A 25,246-nucleotide genomic window follows, 5' to 3' on the forward strand; every position below is an offset into this window, starting at 1 on the left:
CAGGCAATTGATGTTTTTCTCTCTCTTCCTCTCTCTTCCCCTGTCTCTCTAAAAAATCAATAAAAAACAAATTAAAACACACACACACACACACACACACACACACACACACACACACACAAGACAATACTTCATCCACTTGTTCATTTTTATTTTTGAAGTTCCTGTTGTTGTCAGGCCCTGTGCCAGGCCTTGGGGCTAGAGTGGTGAATGAGATAGATGGGGAGACGGTCACATGGTGAACAAGGAGAGAAAATGCTAAGATGAAATGAGATGGGAGAGACAGGGAAGACTCAGATCATGCAGGGCCTTGTAGATTATAGGAGTTTGGATTTCACTCTTAAGATAATTGGTACCATGGGAGGATTTTTAAGAGCAAACTGACATGATCTGATTTACACTCTTTGAAAGATTACTGTGGCTTGATGGATGGAGAATAGATTTGTGAGGTCAAGAGTATCAGAAAGAGGGCCAGTGTGCAGGCTATTGAAGATGTCCATGAAAAGGAGACATATCTTGGCTGAGAGTCAGGAAGGCCCATTTTTAATTTATCAGTGGCACCCTTAGTTTTTAATATGCTGAAGCATACTTTTAAGGGCAGAATTAATCTTTTATCAGATGTACTATGGATGCTGTTGGTTTTGTTATTTTAGGAAAATGCTCTTGTGTTGTTTTAGAATTAATGCTATCCACATACCTTTATTTTTCAATATATATCCAGAATATATGAGTCACCAATATTAAAGCTAATGCAAAAGACATGTAAGTTGTTACTCTTTGAAAAACTAACAGAAGTGTTCAACTTGATTTTAGCTTGACTATGAGGAAAGTGAATCTGAAGTTAAGTGTATGATAGTGAATATTTGGATCTTTTATAAGCTACAACTTTGTGGAACAGTGAAGAATATGTTAGCACAATTATAAGATCATTTTATACATGGAAATTTTTTGGAGGTGGGGGGAGACAAAAAGGAATTTCATCCTGCCCTTTGTTTAAATATATCAGGGCCTGGTACAAATGCCAAAAGCTGTCAGTGTGACTTCTTTACAGCACTGAGGCCTCAAGTTTCACATGGCTAAGAGTCATTCAGGGGCTTGTTAAAAATACAGATTCTTGGGCTTCACCCCTTTGGCTCTGAGTTTTTAATAAATTTCTTGGGATTCTAATAGGTATTGCATTAGTCAGTGTTCTCCAGAGAAATAGAATCAGTATGAGATGTGTGTGTGTGTGTGTGTGTGTGTGTGTGTGTGTGTGTGTGTAAAGAAATTAATGTAAGGAATTGGCTTGTGATTATGGAGCCTGAGAAGGCCCCAAATCTGCAGTTGGTAATCTGAGACACATGAAAGTTGATAGTATACTAGAGGCCCAGTGCACGAAATTTGTGCCTGCGCCCTCTCACAGTCCGGGAGAGTTGGGGGATGCCATGGAGGCAGGAGAGGCTCCCGCTACCGCTACTGTGTTCACCAGCCTGTGAGCCTGGCTTCTGGCTGATTGGTGCTCCCCCTGTGGAGCCTGGTGGTCAGTGCACTGGTGGTCAGTGCGTGTTTCAGCGACTGGTTGTTCTACCGTTCGGTCAATTTGCATATTACCCTTGTATTATATAGGATAGTATACTTCTAGTCTGAGTCCAAAGGCTTAAGAAATGGGAGAGCTGATGGTGTGAGTTCCAGTACAAGTTTGAGTCTGAGGGTAGGAGATCTATATCCCAGGTCTGAGAGAGCCAGAGAGAGAGAACCAATTCCTTCTTATTCAGCCTTTTGTTCCATTAAGTGGGTTGGATGAGAGACCCCCACCCACATTGGGAAGGGCATTCTTGCTTTACTCTGTCTTTTCAAATGTTAATCTCATCCAGAAACACTCTCACAGACACATCCAGAATAATGTTTAACCAAATATCTGGGTACCTCCTGGCATTGTCAAGTTGACGTATAAAATTAACCATTATACCATCCAAATCGGAAGAATTTGAAGCAGTTTGGAGCAAAACTAGATTTCTTGGAAGAAACACTGGAAGGGAGAAAGACACCTTATAAAGAGATCATTGTTGCACTTTAGGAACCAATTGTAAAGTTTTAATTATAAAAAAATGCCCAGACTAGGCAAATCCATAGACAGAAAGTTGCCAGGCAGCCGGGGGGCAGCAGGTGGAATAGGGGAGTGATAGCCAGTAGAGGCATGGGGTTTCCTTTTTCAGTGATGAACGTGTTTTGAAATTGTATATTGGTGATGGTTGCACAACCTTGTGAATATACTAAAAACCACTCAACGGTAACCTTTGAAAAGGTGAATTTTATAGTATGTGAATTATATGTCAATAAAAATATGTTTTGAGAGAGAGATGAAGAAGTGGAGGTAGATGGTGTCAACATCTTTGAGATGTTTTCTATGAAGTGGAAAAACGGGATGATAGAAGAGGTGTGGGGTGGAGGGAGGATTTCAAAAGCCCATAAGAAATACTTCTGCATGTGTGCAAACTGATTCAAACGATCTAATGGCGAGGGAAATATGAATGGTGCGAGCTGGGCAGAGGGAATCGAATGCATTGGAATCCCCCTGAATAACTTGCTTCACGTCTCTTCCCCAGGTGACAGATCAGTCCGTGAAAGCCTTTGCCGAGCACTGTCCGGAGCTTCAGTATGTTGGCTTCATGGGCTGTTCGGTAACTTCTAAAGGAGTCATTCACCTAACTAAGGTAGGTGCCCTGCTACTTCCCCTTAGGGTTTCCAATTGTCATTGATAAAGGTACTGGATGAGAAATAGATCATTATAGAAGCATGCCAATGTTTGATAAAGTTAAAACCAGTATAAGGCAACAATGACAAACCCATCCTTTGTAAAATGGGTCACTTATTTTTTTAAATAAGCAGCTTACTTTTTTGCTTTTTTATTGCTAATAAGTGAAATACATTGAGTGGCCAGATTATTATGATCTCTGAACACATAATAATCTGGCCACTCAGTGTATATCCTATATGATAAGAGGCTAATATGCAAATTGTCCCCTTAACCAGGATTTCGACCAGCAGGCAGGCCAGCCAAGTGCCCATGTCCCCTCCCACTGGCTAGGCTGGCCAGACCCCACCCATGCACAAATTCATGCACCGGGCCTCTAATATATATACACATACACTGAGTGGCCAGATTATTATGCGTTCAGAGATCATAATAATCTGGCCACTCAGTGTATATATGCATGAAATAAACTGATATATGTGACAAGAATTATTTAAATGCTAACAATAATGTATTGCATTTAGAAGGTGTTTTGATTGAAGTTTTAAGTGTTCATGTCATTAGGTCCTCTAAACATTTGGCTTTTAAGAAGAGAATGTGGTCACTGCGTATTTTTAAGCTGAGTATGTAAGGTGAATGTATATAGAAAAGTAACCTTATAGCTTTCACATACACCAAATATATGAAATCTCGTATTTTAGCCGTGATGGAAATGCTAGTTCCTTTGTAATCTTGCACTTACGTGCCATCTCTTCTGCTTCCCAGAGCTCTAAAATAATTAGCAGTTAATTCTTACATGTAATGAGAAAAACTGGTTACTATAAAATTTACCTGTGTATTGTCTGAAATTGTCACTGCATAGGTTTTAACTGTTTTATATAGTACTTAGGAGAATGAATGAGTCTTGCCTTTTCCACTTAAAAGCTGAGATTCAATTCACTACTGTTAGAAAACAGGTGTGTTAGCAGCACAAGGCTGATATAAAGCAGGTAAGATCCCATGTTTGTTTGGGCTTGGTCTCTTCAGGTCTCTTTAAGCTTACACTTTAGCAGTAAATAATGTTTTCTTTTTTCCTTTCTAGGAAAAGAGCGACTTTTTAAAAGTTACCTAGGACTGTAGCAATAAAGCACAGTGGATAGGAGCCTGGGCTCTGTTGTCAGCTTGGGCTTGAAGCTCAGGTCTGCCACTTATAAGCTAAGCAAAAAAAAAATTTTTTTTTCAGGGTGTTAATTGAAGTAATATATGCAAGGTGCTTGCTTCTGTATCGAGATTGCAATAAGTGCGAAGTAAATGTTAGTTACTAATACGTATTAGCATATGTGCTATGATACCTAAATTGCTGGAAAATCAAAGTAAACTTTGAGAAAAAAATCAAATTACTGTTCTAGTCTAGTATATCTAAAACAGAGGCTGTGATAGTCCTGTGTCTGAAGTGACTGAGCAGCTTTAAATGTATTTTGAGGATCAGAACCTGAAGCCAATGGAGAGAGAGGGTAGGCACCTTATTCTCAATTATTGCTGTATGAGATCATCTTAGTATAACCATGTGTAACCGTAATTTTTTATTCATTTCCTGTAAACATGCATGGACATCTTGGTAGATGAGTGTTTTTCTAATCACATCTTTGCTGTTTATAGCGTAGAGTAGAAATGCCTTCAGATGAGCAGATCGTGCACAAGTGTTACAGTGACCATATGTGGGAATTTACCATCACTAGAAATTGTACTCATTAAAGGCAAAACAAGACTTATTGGATCATTAGGTGCTTCTCTGAGCATTTTGAGATTAGCCAAAAATTATGGTACACTGGTACATAAAAGATCAGAATTATTCTCTGACAAAATAGCAGCTACAGCAAATGTCTGCACTGGAATGGTTGGACACATGGGGATCCATATTTGGGAAGAAGTGATGAGAACTTTTATGGTCTTTATTTAACAGTTGAGGATGTTAGTGAGTTGTTGTATGTGGTAGAATAATCTCTTTCATCACAGGTATGTGTTTTTTTTTTTATTGCAAAGTACCTATTTATAAACATAAAATATCTCCATCTTGCTCTCTTGCTCTTCTTCTACTTTTTAAAAACAAGTTTAGCCAAATGCAAATAAGTAGTTAACCTCTAGTGCCTAAATATTATTTGCCACTATAGGGACAAGTAGAAACATGTCAAAAAGACCCAAAAGCCAACATGTAGTAGCTCTCACTAGCCTAAGTTGAGATACTTTGAGCCTCAAAAAGGAAAATGATTGCAATAGATTAAAACAAACAAAATGTATAAAAGTCATGAGTCCATAGTGATATATAAAGAACAAAACAAAAATGGATTTCTTCTTTCAGCTAAGATGGAGTAATAAGGACCAGATTTACTCTCTTCCCTGAAACAACCCCCCGCACCCCCCACCCCCCCAAAAAAAAAAAAAAAAAAAAAGAACGACAACACACTACTGGGGCTGACCAGCAGCGCCTGAACGACGGATGAACAGATTACTCAGACACAGTTTGACTGTGCAAGAGAGGGCTAAGGAGCCCCTGGCTCTAGTGGCCAGAGCCGCCTCTATTGCTTGCCTCTTTAGGCCTTTATTGGAATTTTTATCTTTAGATACAATCAACAGGGTGAGTAATCTTGGGAAGACACCTATTTACATTGTCCTCTAGGCAAAGGCACCCAGGGATTAAGCATAAGGATTCCAGTAAACACCCGGGGGTCTGCACATGCACAGGCTTGTTTGGAAAGGTCAAGGAATAATTAGGGGCGCTGCCTTAGACACTCCCCTAAGTCGGAATTCCGATAAACAAACAGGGCAGGCGGCCTTCCACACACTTCCCTTTTACCAGAATGTCCTTTTTACAACTTTCCAACTCGGCCTCTTGTGCTCCCCAACATACCAGACAAAATATATGAAACAATGGTCTTCAAGACACTGGATATCCAGGACCATGATCCCTGAGATATGAGACACAAACAAGAGGAGCCCTGTGATTGCCTCTGTCTAATGCATTGAAAGAGGTTCCAACTCACAGCACTGGAGGCACGACCAGGCGAAACTCAGTTCACTGTCAGAGTTGAGACAGAAAAGAAAGCCCAGGGAGACCGAGGCAGCCAGAATTGAGAGGCCAGAGTGCCAGGGTGGCAAGAACCACATAGAGGACCTCAGAGATCTGTGGGTCCCGTGTGCATCCAACCCTGCATAACCCATGAGTAAAGAAGAAATCAAAAGAGAAATTAGAAAGTATTTTGAAATGAAGGATAATGAAAACACAACGCATTAGATTTAGTGCGATGCTGCTAACGTGCTCTTTTGGAAAAATAACAGTAGTACTCCCCTCACCCATCTGTGGATTCAGTTACCTGCAGCCAACCATATTCTGAAAATATTGGATGAAAAATTCCAGAGATAAACAACTCATATGTTTTCAATTTAAATGTGTTGTTCTGAGTAGTGTGATAAAGTCTCATGCCATTCTGATCCGTCCCTCCTGGGATGTATATACAATACAAGAGGATATTGTGAGAGACAAAGAGACTACATCCATACAACTTTTATTACAGTGTATTACAGTAATTATTCGATTATGTTGTTAATCTCTTGTCTAACTTAAAAATTAAACTTTATCATAGGCATTTATATATAGGGGAAAAAACCCCACCCATTTATGGAGTTTGGTACTATCTGCAGTTTCAGGCATTCTCTGGGGTCTTGAAATGTATCCTGTGCAGAGAAGGGGGGGTGGGGGACTACTGTAATAGCACTGAATGCCTACATAAGGAAAAAATGAAAGGTCTCAAATCAGTGACATACCTTTTGACAATTGAGACAAAAAAAAAAGAACTAATTAAATTCAAAGTAAACAGAGGAAAGGAAATAATAAAATTCAAAGTGGAAATACATTATAAGGAAAATAAAAATTACAGAGAAAGGTAAAAAACCCAAAAGCTGGTTTTTTTATAAAATAGATTAAGTTGATAAATTTCTATTCAGACTGATTAAGGAAGAGAGAGATATAGAGAACACAAATTGCCAGTGTCACGACTCAGAGGAGTGATATAATTTGCTACAGATACTCAAAGTATAACGGGAATATTTTGGACATCTTTATGCCTATAAATTCAACAAATTCTTTGAAATGGAAAATTTATTTGAGAGATACAAACTACCAAAGCTTACTCAAGAGAAAATAGATTATCTAATATCCCTATATCTCTGAAAGAAATTGCATTTGTAGTTAAAAACCTTCTCTCCAGTAATACTCAAGGCTCAGATTGCTCACTGGTGAATTCTACCAAATATTTGTTAATATATTAAAAACGTTATCAGTAAGAGATGTATACTTGAGGATTTACTAGTGAATTTATACAATGTTAGGGATTTGGTTTAAAATATTAAAAAGTGGGTAAAAAGAAGGAAAAGAGAAAATGGACAGGCCAGTAAAAGAGACAAAAAAGGACAAAATTTTCCAGATAATTGAGCTGGGCTATAGAGCATGGGAATTCATGATACTATTCTCATTACATTTTTTATATTTAAAAATTTTTCATAATAAGAAAAAATCCTGCAAGGTGTCAGAAAGTTTAAAATGTTATTAATGTAACATTATAAAATCATACTATTCAATATCATAATTTTAAAAATTTATATTTATTGTTGAAAGTATTACAGATATCCCCCTTCCTCCCCCATTGGCCCCCTCCACCCTGGAACCACTCCCCCCCCCCCCCCCAAGCTTTACTACCCTACTGTCTGTGTCCATGGGTTATGCATATATGTCTATAAGTTCTTTGGGTAATCTGTTCCCATCCCTTCTTCCCCCATTCCCTCTGTGATTCATCAGTCTGTTCTATGCTTCTATGTCTCTGGATCAATTTTGTTCACCACTCTATTTTGTTCATTAGATCCCACATTTAAGTGAGATCATGTGATACTTGTCTTTCTCTGACTGGCTTATTTTGCTTAGCATAATTCGCTTCAGATCCCTCTATGCTATCTCAAATGGTAAGAGATCCTTCTTTTTTACAGCTGCATAGTATTCCACGGTATAAATGTACCACAGCTTTTTTATCCACTCATCTACTAATGGGCACTTGGGCTATTTCCAGATCTTAGCTATTTTAAAGAGTGCTAATATGAACGTAAGAGTGCATATATTCTTTCTGATTGGTGTTTCAGGCTTCTTAGGATATATTCTTAGAAGTGGGATCACTGGGTCAGATAGCAGTTTCATTTTTAATTTTTGAGAAAACTCCACACTGTTTTTTATAGTGGCTGCACCAGTCCGCATTCCCATCAGCAATATACTGGGATTCCCTTTTCTCCACATAATAGCATTAGAGATGCTCAGCATAATATTTAAGAATATATTAACCTAATATTAATTTAAAAATCAGTTGAACAAATAGGCTTATGGAGTCTGCAATGTCAAATGGCTAATTATTTTTACATGTAGTTGGAGTGCAAACCTCAGAAATGCTGTGTGTTTCTGAATTTAACGCCACATATCCCTTATGAATTGATTTATATCAGATCAGTTCAAATGCTTACAATTAGTCAGGAAGATCTTATTTTAAACTAGAAGCCCGATGCATGAAAATTGTGCAAGAGTAGGCATTCCTTCCCCTGACTGCCGGCACTGGCTTCCCTGCTTTCCTCGCAGCCCCGGCTTTGTCCAAAAGGATGTCTGGTCTAATTAGCATATTACGCTTTTATTATTATAGATGACTATTAAGGAAGATGGCAAAGAAGTTTTGACAAAAAAGTTTATTTTTAGTATATACTATGTAAAATTTTTATATTTTTCATAATTTAGGAATAGGTATATTTTTTAGATTGTTAATATATTTTAAAGTTTTGACTGTTTATTAAGTAATAATATTAATTGTGTACTACATTAAATCTTGTTGCTTCAGTTATTCAGTTTGTATAAAGGAATGGACTTCTTGGGATATGGCAGGTATGGGCTTGATTGAAGATTTTTATGTTTGCTAGTTTTTATTTTTAAACAGTTTTTTGGGGGAAGGTGACAGCTAAATAACATGCCCACGCTTCTGATATTTTTTCAGACCATAATCACATTTAAAGAACTTTTTAAAAAACCTCATATTTTAAAAGTACTTATGCTTTTGAAAATATGAAATGTTTTCTGAAGGAAAAGAAAAATTACTATTTTTTAGTCAATTTAGCATAAGTAACTGAAAGTATGTTCATTCATGCAGCTAACTCAATTTTCATCTTAATTTTCTTACTTATTCAGAGACTAGAAATAAAATATGGACTTTTTTGCTTTTTAAATTTCCAAACAATTGATCAGTTTAGACTGTCTTGTTCTAAAGGAAGAACATACTACTTATTTTGCTACTTTAGGGGTGATATTGCTGTTTAGTCAGAGATTATAATTTATTTGTTTCGAATAATTATAGTACTTGAGTGACATTTTGTATGTGAAAAATATATATTCTTAAATTCATTAAGCTCTGAAATACTAGTATTCTGTAGTGAGTATGACCCTGTGAATACTATGAAGGGGTCTGTGTTGTATGATCGTGTTTTTGGTTCTTTTTGGTTCTTCTTTAGGAGTTTAGTTAAGCCAAAAACCAAGTGTTGAGAATATCTGTGCCTGGTCTGGTCCATTAATTTTTTTCTTAAAAGTTTGGAACAGCAAACCATTTATTGCTGTCATCAGAGCTAATGTGTAACCACTGATTGTAGGATCTTGAGCAAATCACCTAATCTCTTTGCCTCGGTTTCCTTACCTTTAAAGTGAAGATAATAATAGCACCTGCCTTTCTTTAGGGTTGTAGAGGCAGAGTGCTTCACACATCGCTAAAGAAGCAGATGAAAAATAAAATTAATTAATTACTGAGAAAAATATTAATTGCAGTGTATGAAAGTTCTTATGTCTTTAGTCCTAATCCACTTAATATTCTTTCATTAAAATAAAAATGAAAAATTATTTTCATGAAAATAAATCTTCCTTAAAAACTTCATGAACCTTGTTTCTACCTAAAGGTCAATGCTGGATGTTAAAATTAGTAACTGTTTGTCTGCTCTTTCTTTTTTTTTCTTCTTCCATGCTGACCTTTTAAAGATTATTTAATGATTTATTTAAGTTAACATACTGAACAACTAACGTCGTATTTTTTGATAAAAGTATTTAAAAAATTCCTACATAGCAATACACAGAATCAGGGGAATACACTGTTGTTCCTTAATATTATTACACAAATTAGTGACTTTGTTTTTTATTTTTCTAAATCAATACAGGCAATGTCTTCATAAGTTGTATCAATTTACAACATTTATTTTTTCATTTTAAGTCAGTGATACCTGTTCATTGAGGTATTTTTCTTATATTTTATAATTCTGTTACTCATACTGTAGTCATAATGTATATGTGTTTGTGCTACATTTTCATTTCAGCAGCTGCTATAGCAGAGTGTGTTAATGTGACACTAGTAGAATAAATGAATTCATCTTTCAAAATCACTCAGTTTGTGGAAGTTCTCAAGTAAAATGAACAAATGAGTTTCTTTGTCACATCTTTTTTTTTATAAAATGGTTGCTTTAGGCTTCATTTAAATATATAAATATGAAACGAGGAAAGTTGGCCATCTTTTTTGAAAGGGCCTATCTTGGATCTTGGCTTTATATTTTAAATATTATTTACTCTGCTTATATTATCCTCAGTTCACTCTTTGATTTTTATTACACACTTGTTTCTAAATTGTGGGTTTTGTTTCAAATATTCTTGTAAAAATGGATTTCCACTATATTTATCTGGTCTCTTAACACATGAGGTCAGTCTTTATCCAAGAAAGACGTTAGGAGTTGTTGCTTTCATGTTCTTTTAGATTTTCAATTCATTCACACTGTTTTTTTGACAGAAGTTTTATTTAAGGATCAGTGTGATTCTACCTTACTCAGTCTCGTGGTTTATGTGTGAAATGTGATACTGGACACAGATGGGATCTCATCTCTAAATCAATAGAACAGACTATAAGAATTAGGGAAACCAGGTTTGAGGCTCAATGAGAAGAGTCATAATGTAACTTAATGAAGAAATTTACTACTGAGGAAAAAAAAGTAAGCTGATCTCATTTATTCATTTAAAATAAACAGTTGCTGAGAATTACAGTTAATAGAATCTAATTAATTTAAAGCATATTCAGTTGATAACAAAACATTGACACTTATATTGACTTATTAGTTTTAAATATTTATAACAGTGTTTTATTTTTAATTAATTCAACTATCTTATTTAAGCGCTATTTTCACTTGACCTGGGCAGATGAGCCACAGGAAGTGCCTGCATGTGTACATATTATATATCGATTCTCACACACATTTAAACATAGTACATGTCATCAATAGAGAATCCAAATAATCTGATTTTTCTTTACAATTTTGTTTAACATTGCATGATGTTTATAATGATGATGTACAGGGGCTCCTGGATACTGAAAGGAAGATTATGTGTCTTTATTGTAGTCGTGTTCTTTGAAAATAGAGAATTCTTTTCCATAGTAACTCTGTATTAGTCAGAGGTTAAGTTCTTTATGCTACAGTAGGAGTGTGTGTTCTGAAATTTTAACTTGGAACCTCAATATGTAACCAGAATTTAAGCCTACATGTTGTTACTCATTTTCCATATTACTTTTTGGAAATAAAGTTTGGTTCTGATCTCCCTCTTCTGCAGACACACTGGCCCAATAATAGAATCCAACAGAGTCCGTTGACTAAAGGCAATTGAGTTCCTCACATGTTTGCTCTCCAGCCCAGAGGTATCACAGGCGTTTACACAAAAGTTGTTTATCACAGTGTATTTACAAAAACTTCAGAAACATAGCTGCTTCCCCCACTGTAGGCTTCCTTTCAATTGATTTTATCCCAGTGGGCTGATTGGCCAACACATTTTGTTTTCCCCAAGAAAAAGCTCCCCTCTGGAGCTTTCTCTGTTATATTCACTAGAGAAAATGCTTGGTTATTATGTTTGATCAGAGGTACCTTTTCAGCTGGCTATCCATCTTGGATCTTTAAAAATGAAACAATATGCGTGTGCCGGAGAAAGCAGCTCAGGTTTTCACTTTTACAGCTTTCATCTGGCTCAGAGAAGAAAACAAGTTGGTTAGCACCCTGGGTCTCTCAGGCAAGGTGCACGAGGACTCTGGCAATTATCCCTGTTCCGGGTTGTTGCAAAGAACGCCTATTAGACTGACTACTTCTTCTCCTTGTTGGAAACTGGCTCCTCTCCCCGCTTCTTTCCTTTTGCTTTGTGCTGGTCCTAGGTCTGTTTGCCTTCAGATCCTCCCTCTCCTCTAAGCATGCTCTTCTATATCATAGGGGGCTTCACTCTGCAGGCGGTATTTAGTGGGAAGCAGGAACCCAAAGAGAGGGAAAGCTCTCCCTCCCTTCCTCCAAGGAAGTATTGTTAGTAACAACTTTAGCCTCCCCTTGGTCCCCGCCCAGGACAGGTCCCCTGCAGCTTCGATTGTATGTGTGACCATGGCCTATGGGTCACAGTAACATGGACTCTTCCTTTTGTCCCTCCAGCCTTGGGGCGCCTGTGGCTTCCTGCCATTGCTAAGTCTCTGGCTCACACTAGCCTCTCCAGTTCATCTCCTCAACTTCTCCTTCATCAGAATAACCAGTTTTCTTAATGAAATTCTCTTCCTGTAACTTGATAAATACTTGTAGTGGCTTCTGTTTTCCTGCTTAGATCCAACACATCGTCCCTCTCTGTATCATTTTGTGTTTCTTACATTTGAGAAAATAGAATTGGTGTTTATTTCCTTTCAGAGAATCTTGTGACAATGGAGATCAAAGCACAAATCATAGAATTGCACATAATATAAGATTTAAATTAGACTTGACCCTTCTTTCGACTATCACTAGTCATACATCTTTCCTGGATGTAGACAAACTATAACCAGAGAGATAGGGGCAGCTAGCTACATGACAATTAAGACTAATGGAAGTACAAGGCCATGTGAGTGCCAAGAATAGGATAGTGGGCTAGCTGCCTAATTATAGAAAGGTAGTTTTTATACATGCTTCTAGCAAGAATAAAATTTAGATGTTTTCCTGAGCTATAATGTATAATGCCAGTGCACGGAGGCAAATATAAAGAAAAATATTTGACTAAATAAGAAATTATTTGTCGTGAACTAGTAATTTGAGTTACTGGTTATAAGTTACTAGTTAATTTAAATTATACCTTAATGGTTTTAAATGACAAAAAGTAACATACTATCATGTCAGTATTTTGTATTAAGAAGTAGTGCGTTAATATATAAATCAAAGTTATAACATTTTTCCAGTTCATTTTGAAAATATTTGTATTATCTACTTTAATGATGTAATTTCATGTTTTACCTTTTTTATATCCAGTAAAACTTTATAAAGATATTTTCTGTTTTACCACTTCTCATTGGTAACTGATATACTACTTATAATATAGTCATCAAGTTAGACTTTTAGATCATTCACTTCCAGCTCATAACATTGGGTGTTATTAGGGAGTCAGGAACTAAAATTTACCAATTCCAGTTAGAAGGGGTCAATTGGGGGAGGGGGGGACATATGTAATACTTTCAACAATAAATATTTTTAAAAATTACCAGTTCCAGCCGAGGCTGGTTTGGCTCAGTGGATAGAGCGTCGGCCTGTGGACTGAAAGGTCCCAGGTTCGATTCCGGTCAAGGGCATGTACCTTGGTTGCGGGCACATCCCCAGTGGGGGGTGTGCAGGAGGCAGCTGATCGATGTTTCTCTCTCATCGATGTTTCTAGCTCTCTATCCCTCTCTCTTCCTCACTGTAATAAATCAATAAAATATATTAAAAATAAAAATAAAAATTACCAGTTCCAAATTTAAATATATTGTAAACCAAATGCTGTTGCTTCTTGGAATTGTTATTGTAGAACAAAAGTAAAACTCAATGTAACAAATGGGATCTGATTCAGTGTTTGGAGAGTTCCTCATGTGGATTTTGGGCACAAATCCTTACGTTCACTTTAAAAAGTTTGAGTCTTCTTAGGCTTTTTTCATCTGTAAAGCGTTAATTCTTTCATTATCATAGGCAGCACCTGGATAGTGCCATGAATAATTAAATCAAATACAATGCCAGAAATGAACATTGTGGAAGAAATAGTATTTTCTCCAGACCTGCATCTAAATTTTTTTTTAGGAATGATCTGATCGATTTGTTTTTGGATCATTAATATCAGACTTGTCTTCTAACTAGAAAAGGGGTATTTGGGGCTTTATATGGGGACTTCGGGCGGGGGGATAATACAGGAAAGAATTACACATAGGCTTTAGAATGTTTCTTCTCTGACAAATGGTTTAGAGATTGAGAGGAGAGAAAGTTGCTAATGGGTGGGGTTAGCTGTGCTCTTCCTGGGTGACGGAGGGTGCTCCAGATCTATGGGGTACCCCTCACCTCAGAGAGAAGCTGCAGGTGCCTGTTGACAGGGCCTCGTGCTGCTCCTCTTTGTGTTGGGAAACCTTTTTTGGGAGTATGGAAAGCCCAATTGGCTCAGCTTGGTGGTTATCATCTGGGTGCCAGGGCTTTTTCTGAAACAACGTGGTCACAGAAGAGGAACACTCATTTCTGAAATTCAGGCTTAGGCACTTTTTCCTTGGAGCTTTGGTTTTAGGCCAAGACCCAGAAATGAGAGTGTAAGGCTAAGAGATTTTCTATGTGGAGGTGAGTTCTAGTTGCATATTCTAAACCAGGAAGAAAGAAAAAAAAAAAAGACATTTTAATTTAGAGAGTAGGTACAACATTTCCATAATATTTTTGGAATGACAGAAAATAAAAACATATGCCAGAATATTTTCTCAATTAAAAATCATCATTGTTATGCCTCTGTTTTTCAGCTTTACACATTTAGAAATAAAGAATGGAATACTTTTTTTGCTTTAATAGTGTAAGATCAAGAGGTCAGTGTGCAGGTTACTTGCCTTGGATATGATAAGTTTTCATGTTGGGGCTAATGGCATTTCAGTTATTTTACTATTATTAAAAACTAGAAGCCCGATGCATGAAGATTCGTGCCAGAATGGGCCTTCCTTTCCCTGGCTGCTGGCACCGCCTTTGCTCTGGCCGGAGCCACCTTTCTGCCTTCCCATGCTGCTCAGAGGCCCGGAGCGGCCATGTATGCAAATCAACCCACCATCTTTGTTGGGTTAATTTGCATACTCACTCCTGATTGGCTGATGGGCATCACAAAGGTATGGTTAATTAGCATGTTACTCTTTTATTAGGAAGATAAAATTGCAGCCTTACCTGGTTTGGCTCAGTGGATAGAGCATCATCCTGAGGACTGAAGGGTCCCAGGTTCAATTTCAGTCAAAGGCACATGCCCGGGTTGCAGGCTTGATTCCCAGTAGGGGCGTGCAGGAGGCAGCTGATCAATGATTCTCATCATTGATGTTTCTATCTCTCCCTCTTCCTCTCTCTCTCTCCCTCTCTGAAATAAATAAAAATATATTTAAAAAAATAATAAAGTTGCAAAACTTTTATTTGGGATATAGTTCTAAAACTTTCAGCACATCATAGTGTGATATGTGGATGCAAGTGACTAAAATGGATTCAAAATTCCGTGAACTATCTTTTTTTCAAATAGATCTCTGAACTTGGTGTGAGGAAATTGACAGAGAAGTACACAACCAGTCCAGTTAGATGAAGTGTTCTCTTTTTCCTTGCACTCACTTTTGACTTAATTTACCCTTAATTGATTTGAACTCTGGTTTATTTTTCTTATTTAAATTAAACAGTGTGAACATTTTATTTTTTAATTGAAGAGTAGTTCTGTTTGTCAGCTTTTGCTCTATAAAAAGTGGCAGGGCTTCTCAATGCTGCTAATTCTTAGTGTTCTTTGTAGCTTGTTATGAGCTCTAGAAATCTTATGTGGAGAAAAGAAAGGAATTTGGGGGAAAGAAAAGTATTAGAAAAAAAGTCAATTAGAGGCTTCGCTGCCTGCCAGAGTGGAAAAGGAGGAGCAGAGCACCCTTTCTGAATTGGTACGAGGAGCAGAAATCCAATTAACAAATTCACATTTCTGCAGCAGAAGACTGATTAAAATTTTGGTGAACTACTCAAAATTCCTGCCACACATATCAAAACTCTGACAACTTACGGAGGTTTTTTATTTTTATTTTTTCATTTTTAATGGTCTTCATTTTAAAAACAGATATGTAAATAGAGAACTGATTATGCTTCTTGTTCTAAAATGGCCTTTAATTATGCGGAATGAGAATGTTGTTTTATATTATTTAATGCTGGGGGCGGGGTAGAGAGGGAGGAGGGTGGGAGGGTGGAGGAGAGGGAAAAGACAAAGAGGAGACCCCTAAGTAGTTGTAGCAGGAAGGGAACTTTGCTCCCATGGTCCCTTGACGGTTGTTGCCAATCGATGATTCCTGCCTGATGGGCATAGTTATGTGAGGACGGCCTAGTTAGTAATTTGTGTCAAGGCAAGTATATTATATTTCTAAGACTCACCAATTTTTCCTCTCTCTAAAGTAATCAGGAAGTGAAATCTGTTTTAAAATAATGAACACAGCTCTCTGAGCACAGTGAGAACAACTTTTCAAAACCTGGGAAATAGAGTTGAGTTAGTTTAACAGATGTCAGGGAGGGGTAGGGGTGATCATTGTAGGACCTCAATGGGCAAGCTCTGGGATTCCTTTCTGCAATGAAATATTTTTGTTTCCTAAAGGTTTCAGACAAGGTGGGCAATATGATTAAAGTTATTTAAGGAATATTAACCTGGCTGGTGATGTGGCAAGAAGGAGTTAGAAGGGAAAGCTCTGAGGAGAAGCAGTGCAGTAAAGTGTCCTAAAAAGCAAAACAGAATGTGAAAAAAATGGCAAAAGATGTCAGATCCAGTAGGAGAATGGAAGGCCCAACAGGCCTTGGATTTGGAAATAAAGCAAAAAGACAGCAGCCTGGTGTGAGTAAGAGGCAGTGATTGGAAGGAATACCGAGTGAAGGTGCCAGAAAATTAACATGGTCACTACTGTGGGTGGGATAGCATTTAAGACCCTGGAAGTCCTGTTTTCATGATGAGAAAAATGTCATTGTCTCTGCTAGGCTCCCAGGCTCTCTACTTAAAAGTTTTCATTTCTCACCGAGGCTCTCAGTTCTATGAGGTGCTGGGCAGGATTTGCCTGATGTCCTAAGTGTGGTTTATTCAGCTTTTATTACCATCTCCATACTCGAATGCCAGCTTTAACCAAGCTGAGGCGCAGGCCTCGTTGATGAGCAGAAGGGATGCCCTTTATTCTCTGTCTTGCCAATCGAGTTATTCTCTAAATGTAGGTATCAGACCCTGTCAAAGTGTGGAAGCTTTCCTACGGTCAGGGACGAGAATTCCCTCTCTGCCCCTTCCCTTCCCATCCGCAGCAGTCTTAGTTTTCTTTCATATTTTTCCAGTTTACCATTCAAGGACCCATACTAAAACCCCCTTCCGTTCTCCTGTGTCTCCCTCCCTGCCCCTAGCAGGAGGATCTCCCCAGTTTTCTCATAAGTGCCTTTCTCTAACCCTAGTCTCTGGGTGCCTTTTGTCTCTCCAGTAATCATCTTGCAGTCTGACAGGTGATTGGCAGATGAGTGTGTGTACTGATCTACAGCTCCAGTTAACCCTGTCCAGGCAGCCTGTCTTAACCCTTGGCTTTGATCCCTAAAGATTACAATTGATTGTCCTAAAACTCAGCTCCAGTGAAGCCAATATCTGCAGGGCTGGCAAGAAGTAAATTAGGTACTAGTTGACATTTGAACATATTTAACTATACAGACACATTTAGTCTTTTCAAAAATTATCACCTCCAACTGGCATCACATAAATTATCATGTTAGCCTGAAACAGTGGGACATCCCTGCTATCTGTCTTTGCCAAGATTCTGTGAGTCCTCTTCTGTTGCTTCATCTACTGGAGGCAACCTGGATAACTGAGAATTTTGTTTTATTTTTTTACTTTTCCTGAGTCTTAAGAAAATTTGGAAGTCATTTAAGGTCTTTTTATAATCCTCCAAGCCTGTGTTTCCTAGGTAACATTTTAGTGTCTCATTTTATACTTAAGTACATATACGTCATACCGATCATTGACTGATTTTAGTCTTTTTGACCTGAATTGATTAAAGTAATATTTTTCCAAATAAAAGTGGTATTAAACTGAAAGTTGATTACCTACATTCTGACTTGAGTTTCTTTTAAAATACTTAACTAAATGTTTAAAAACTGGAGGGAAATATTTAGAAGATCTTGTGTTGTATGGCTTTGCTTCTTCAAATCCTTTGTGATTTGTATAACCCAAGACTACCAATGAATTTATAAGGAAAGTAAGTTTAATTAAAATGTCAGTTTCCTACATGTAATTACTTGTTTCAGACTGTGAAGGATTATTTCAGGTAGCATTTTATGAAACCCTGGAGGGCACTGTTATGAAATTCCCATAGCAAGGGAGAGAATGTGATGGATTTGACAGAGCTGTTTGTGGAGTTTTGCATGAAAATGCCACCTCTCATACAGGTGTTCAGTATGTGTCTTCCTGGAACTGCCTTTGGATGCTGTCATATTTCAAGCTGAACTGGCTAAAATGGTCACGGGAAGGCCACATACGCGTAGTCAGTGACTGTCAGCTCATGAAAAAATGAGCTGTAATTGAATCCAAGAGTAAAACACTCTTCAGGATCTCAGTAGAATGCTGGCATGCGGGAACCCAAGTCATTCTATTTCCTCATGCATGAGTCTGTGCTCCATTGATGGGGTAAGAAATGTTTCATTTATGGACAAGAAGGATATAGGCCCAGTGTCATTGTCTGACTCCCTGCACTGGGGAAGAGGCCGGCTGCAGGATTTCCGATAGCTCAGGAGGCAATCTGCCAGAATTAGAGTTTTATCACACGTAGATAATTACTGGAATGGTTACTCCTTGCCATTCCATTGTTCTAGAAGATATCTTTACATTTCCCCAGGTCTGTAAGATGGTTTAGATTTGCCAACATCTCTCTCCTTATTATCTGTACTTTAATAAGTTGTTCAAACCCCTTTGGTCCTGTTATCTTCCCTAATGTGAGGGGACTGAACTGGCACTAAAAACGTACCATTTTCTTTTCCATGGAATTTTATTGTATGTTTCTACTCTGATGGAGGAAGTAATCTTTTTTATTGTGGTAAAACGTACATAACATGAAGTTTACCTTTTTAATCATTTTAAGAGTATAGTTCATGGTGATTAAGTACATTCACACTGTTGTGATAAAGAAATAATTTACAGTGGAGGAAGCCAAAAGATATGTAAGAATTCACATAGAAATTTTGTGTCAGAAGCTGTGCTGGTTCCTGAAATGCACATGTATAGGAGATATTTTTGTGTCTGGTTAAAAATTTTATGATTATATGACTTTCTAGTGACTATAATAATGGATAATTAGGAAAACACAGTGGAATTATCTGTGTATTGTATGTGGCTGTATTCAACAGTTCACAAAATACGTACATGGTTATACATAGCAAAATTCATCCTTAACATTCTTAGGTTTAATAGTCATGCTTCAGGTATTTTCAAGCAGCCCTGGAGGCCTTTCCTGTATTTCTGATTTTGCTGTGGTACAGACATGAGGCTGCTGCTTTCAGGGCATGAGCCCAGCAAGCCGCCTGCACCTGCAATTCGGAGGCTATTTGGTTTTTCACATGTTCTCAGAACAGTACATCTCCAACAGCAAAAAGGTTTTGGGTGTTGGGATTAAAAATACTCTGTAAAAAGAGCTAACTGTGGAAATAATGTGGTTTTAGAAAATGGTGGTTTTTATATAGAAAAGAAATGGCTACATCAGAGCTACCGGTCTTCCCAGAAAGTACTTTCTTGGCAGCTGAAGCTACACGTAGAGGAGTGGGCTGTGTGGACCGAGCGCCTCCTCTGTGCTTTCCTGAGCACATGCTTCTAGAGGAGGCTAGCAACCCTCCGTGTTTAAAGGGACTAAGAATATTCCCCTTCTCTTAAGAGAAACCTGGCTTATCCTCAAGACCTTCTGTAATAATTTTTTATTGCTGCACAGTTACCACAAACTTAGCAGCTTAAAACAGTGAACGTATATTTATCATCTTACCGTTTCCATGGGTCGGGAGTTCAGACAGTACAAGCTGGTTTTTGTCCAGCGCCCCACAAGGCCTTCATCAAGGTCTCAATTGGAGTTGCATTTCTTTTAAGAGCTTAGATCCTCTTAGAAGTAAATTGTTATTAAGCAAAAATAGCTTATTGGAAATGTAGTTCATTTGAAGAGGATAATTAAGATCCTACCATCTTTGTGTAAACAATATGTTAATTTCCTTTAGAGACTAAACATCAGGGGAAGACAGGAAACAGTAGAGAAAATGAAGAACTGGGGAAAGTGGTACCTAGATAAACTTTACTTCTTAAACAACATGTCTTATTGCTTTCGACATGGTGAAACACACAACCTGGAATAGTACAATTTTTGGAGTACATTGATAAAATAGCACCAAGATATCTCTGAATTAACTACTTAATTCATATTTCATCTTTTAAAAAATGAGAAAACCTATGCAAAAGTGGCATTATAATCATGAAGATATATATCTGAAATCAAACAATGTTAAAGAGAATAATCTTATCAGTTTGTGGGTACATAATATAATACATTTAACAGCTTCCCCATGTATTAGATTGCTAGCTTTTTATTTTTATTATTTCTCAATAAGATCTGTTTGATTTTAATGTGTTGTCATTCATATATTCATGATATATTTCTGCCCTCATTTCTCACTTACTATGAAAAATAGTATTTAAATAGTTTATTATCTATTTTAAATATTGTACTATGATACCCTGTTATCTAGTTTAAATATTGTACTATGATACTCTACTTTGAGAATGAATGTAATGTTTACTTTTTTTCATCTTTCATTTTATTTATCTCATTAGCTAAGGAACCTTTCCAGCTTGGACCTACGTCATATCACTGAACTGGATAATGAAACCGTGATGGAAATTGTCAAGAGGTGCAAAAATCTTAGCTCTCTCAATCTCTGTCTGAACTGGATCATAAATGACAGGTAACAAATGTAATATCTTAAAAACAGTTCTCCAGAAGAAAATATGTGTTCTATGTACCAAATACTAATTATCATTATAACAAGGCATGTCAACTTTAAGGAAAATTTAAGGTAGCCATGCCTTTTCAAGTAGATGTTTAAGTTTTGAGAACCTAGCTGTTTATTTTTAATTTATCCACTGTGTGTATTTGCAACACGGTTTTCATATGCTAAGATTAAAATGTTTGCCTAAACAGTTGTAACAACAGAAGTCTGTTGAATTTTTTTCTTTGTCACCCATCCAGGATATATTGCTATTTGTTACTTTAATATATTTGTTTACTTATCAAGGAAAATGATTCTTAGAAATTGTTTCAAACATTATACACACAGATCCTTTCTCAAGAATGACATTTTGTTCTCTGTATATATATATAATTTGTTTTGAAAGTAGAGGTCGTGTGATGGACATAGAGTAAAAATGTGTATAACTGGCAGTTTTTTTTCATATAAACAGTGATAAAATTATATTTCTTTGAAATGTTGCATGAAGGGAAAAACATTCAAGAACCCTTGAGAGTAGACTTTTTTTCTTTTAAATAATGAAAACAACTGCAAAGTAGTTAACTACTGTACCATTACTGATTAGTTTAGATAGGCTCTTATGTATATAGGCACGAGACAGGTTTTTGCCCAGTAACTTTTCCAGAGTAAGGTTTCTTTTAAAGATAGACCACCAAAAATATTTTGCTTTCAAAATAGAAAGCACTATTTCAGCTAAAATTAGAACCTATTTAGATTTAAATGTTTTTTTCACAAATAGCAACAATAATTTAAGTTTGTGTCTGATAATGCTTTAATTTTAAGACACTTTCCCCTTCCACTTAAAAAAAATTATATAGGTTTCACCTCCCTCCACTTTTAATTTCCTTCTATACTTTAAAAATAATATGGCATAGGATCTGTTTTCCCCAACTGTGGCAATTCTAATTATGTTTTCTTAAATTACCCTGCACTACTCTTTGAAATATGTAATAGCCTTTGACTTGGCTCTGTCTTGAAAAATTTACTAATCTAGAATGGACCCATAGTCATCATTTTAAAAGGTGTTTGTTTTTTAGTAACAGTCACTGTATGAAGTATATCAAAATCTAAAGGAAATTGATAAAATTTTTAAAAATAAAATTCTCTATAATAAACATTCTTCATAACAAATTATATGACAACTTTAAAATCTTTTAAATGTGTTTCATAACAACTAATAAAATAAAGTACACAAAAAATTATCCTGTGGTTTAGGTGTTTACCATTAGCTTAATATTGAGATAAACTTCCTAGTAATGCATCAGATTAAAAGGAGAAAACTGTTTCTGCAATAAAATGATTATGAAAATTACTGTCTTTTATTCCACAACAGTTTTTGGTGTACCTGCTGTGTAGCCAACTCAGTTACTCAGAGAGTAAATAAGATAATAAGATTCAGCCCATAAATGATTATATGGGTTATCTCAGAACCATTATACTATAAACATTTTGCTTAGATTTGTACCATTTAAGCAAATATATTTAGGGATTTCCAATCCACAAGCCATCTTAAAAAAACTTAACTTAGTTTTTACAAATGAAACCGTTCTCTCTTGGCCTTTTCTTCCTTTGGTTAGGCACCATCCACCAAACCTCTTACTGTTTCAGTCAGTTTTTCCTACTTAGCTGTAATGGTTACTTGGTATTTGATCCTAAATATATGTGCTGTAGAGATTTAGTTTCAAGGAATGAAAGTGTATTTTTATGTTTTTAATGGAAAAGTTTGGATTAATTGAGAAAACATGCATTTTAATGAGGTTGAGCAGTAGAGTTTTAAAGATCAAACTCTTAGGTTTTAATTACACTGCTCGCACTTATCCTGTGTACTGTAATCGAAGTTTCGAACATTCAAACCCACTTTGCAGTATCATCTAAATTACTCATCTCATTGTTCTTGCCATACTCTTTCACTAAGCTAAGTAATAATTGTCATTATATTGGTATAAATCTAGGACTTCCCATCAGATTTAATTATAATTTTAGCACTTAGCTCAGATGGGTTAGTAACCTTTCATATAGAGGGCACTGGGATGCACTAATGCATTTAGCCTATCAATTAGCATCTCTTTTACATCTGTTCATTATTACCCTCTAGTAAATCAGCAGCATTATGAACCCCTACTAAATACTTGGTACTGTGTTTGTCTGTGGGCGCTGGGTCCCTGCTGCTCTCATGGTTGCTCTCTAGGTGGCATAAGGCATATTGAGTGAGATAATAGTGAACCCTGTAAGGATAAAGGGGAGAACAGTAACTTTATTACCCAGGTCATTAATAAGCACTTTGCACATGTCCTCATTTACTTCTTTCAACAGCCTTTGGTATGGTATTCCTATTAAATGTAGAGGATTTGCTGGACTTTCCTTTGGCTTTTCTGATGGATGTATTTTTCCGTCATTGCTGCAGTAAAAACTGGTGAAGACAAACAAGAAAAAGCAAATAGCTTTTGAGTCAGTATTTCATTTCATAGTCGGGATTCACACACAAGTGATACTTGTATGTAAAATTTTTAGTTTTTTAAAACTTAATCTCATTATTTTCTCTCATAATTAAAGTATGATGGAACCTTTTGATAATATGTTATGCAGTATATATAGTATATGTAAAAAGGATCTATGTTTAATGCTTTAATAAAGGATTCCTTTGACACTCTTCTCAGATATTAGATATAAGTTTTATCCTGGATTTAAAAGTTTTTAAGACATTCTTTTGAAGTTCAAAATTTTTAAATATGTAGTAATTGACGGTCTTGACTATTCGGCTCATGGTGCCTTTTAGCATTTCGAGGTTCTTGAATTGATCTGTGTGACTAAGACATGCTGTTCTTTATCTTTGTTTTTCTAAAAGTACTTTTTGTGTGTTGAGAGTTAAACAGCATGATATTTTCTTGTATTCAGAAGGATGGTCTAGTAGTCATTTGACATTTACCATTGCTTTTGAATACAAATACAATCTAAGTGGTTTATAAAAAGAAGACACTGACTATTTCTACCAGTGATTTAAATTAAACATCTGGTTTTTATGTCTCCTCTATTCTCTCTGCCTCCAAGTTTATTGAAATGTTTATTTGTATTTGATATAAATCTTTTATTATTTCACATCCAATTTGGTTTTCATTGTTTTGGCACAGTCAAAAGCAGCATGCTTTGGATGTAAAAAAACTGATGTGTGAAAAAATTGAATGGTTCTGAGTACTTTTATAGTGATATGCTTATAATGGCTCTTTTGTTCTCTTTTGCTAATAAGAATTAAGTGAAATCTAATTGATTTTAATAGATCTTTACAAAATATATTTTTAATATTTATTTATTTTTTTTTTTTTTAAATATATTTTATTGATTTTTCACAGAGAGGAAGAGAGAGGGATAGAGAGTTAGAAACATCGATCAGCTGCCTCTTGCACAACCCCTACTGGGGATGTGCCCGCAACCAAGGTACATGCCCTTGACCGGAATCGAACCTGGGACCTTTCAGTCCGCAGGCCGAGGCTCTATCCACTGAGCCAAACCGGTTTTGGCATATTTTTAATATTTAAATGGGCTATTAAAGAGGGAATTAATCTTCCCATTTTCAATTTTTAACATTAGTCCTGAAAACAAACTTCAATCATATGCTGTATATGCCCATTATCAAATACATGATTCTTTCATTGACAGTAGATCACCCTTTCTCATGAATTAAGATAACAGTAGAGGATAACAATATAAGAGAATTGAAAGATTCTCTAATATCCATCTGTTAAAGTCACAAACCATAGCACAAGTCAAGCTGGTTGTTAAATTAAATTATGTTGCCAAGTAGTTGATCTTGCCTAGCTAGAGATTTTTTCTTTGTATTTGAAACTTTAAAAAAATGTTACATTTATCGAACATTCTTTAAGGAGTTAATTTGCTGTGCGAATCTTGTGTTTCTTTAAAGGAGGGCACTCTAAAATTTGGAGAATTTTAAATCTTAGACTGTTCTGACCAGTTTCTTTCAAGTATAAAATAACATTTGCAATATGTTGGTATTTCACTTTATGTATACTAGTGTTTAAAATAGTAACTATAGATATTTTCTCTTTAAATAAAACTTTTAAGATCACTTGAAGTTGCAAACTTGTGGGCCACAGCTGAGTTCAGTCCACAGAGCTGTTTTGTTTGGCCTATATGATATTTTAAAAATTGAATTATTTGCCAACACTTTAAACATTGGCATAGTTCACATGAAAATTGTGAATTTCAGCCTTCTCTTGGAAAAGTTGCATGTCTAGCAACATTGGACCACATTTCCTCATGTCAACAGTTTTCCCAGGATGAGGAATGTGCTGTTCTCTTTGGCCATTATCCATTTCTTCACCATTCCAGCATGATCTATTATTTCATATTATCTGCCTGTCT

At 36.3% G+C, this 25,246-nt stretch overlaps 1 protein-coding gene across 1 annotated transcript in view; it reads left to right on the forward strand.

The window, feature by feature from the left end:
- The window catches only part of FBXL17 (F-box and leucine rich repeat protein 17), a 449,728-nt gene that overhangs the window by 125,976 nt on the left and 298,506 nt on the right, over positions 1-25,246 (forward strand). Inside the window, exons 5-6 of the mRNA XM_079787311.1 lie at positions 2,586-2,693; positions 20,676-20,806. Of these exons, the coding sequence (XP_079643437.1) occupies positions 2,586-2,693; positions 20,676-20,806 (239 nt within the window). The remainder of the gene's footprint in view (positions 1-2,585; positions 2,694-20,675; positions 20,807-25,246) is intronic.

The sequence above is a fragment of the Cnephaeus nilssonii genome, assembly GCF_951640355.1.
Source record: "Cnephaeus nilssonii genome assembly, chromosome: 2".
Taxonomy (NCBI): Eukaryota; Metazoa; Chordata; class Mammalia; order Chiroptera; family Vespertilionidae; genus Cnephaeus; species Cnephaeus nilssonii.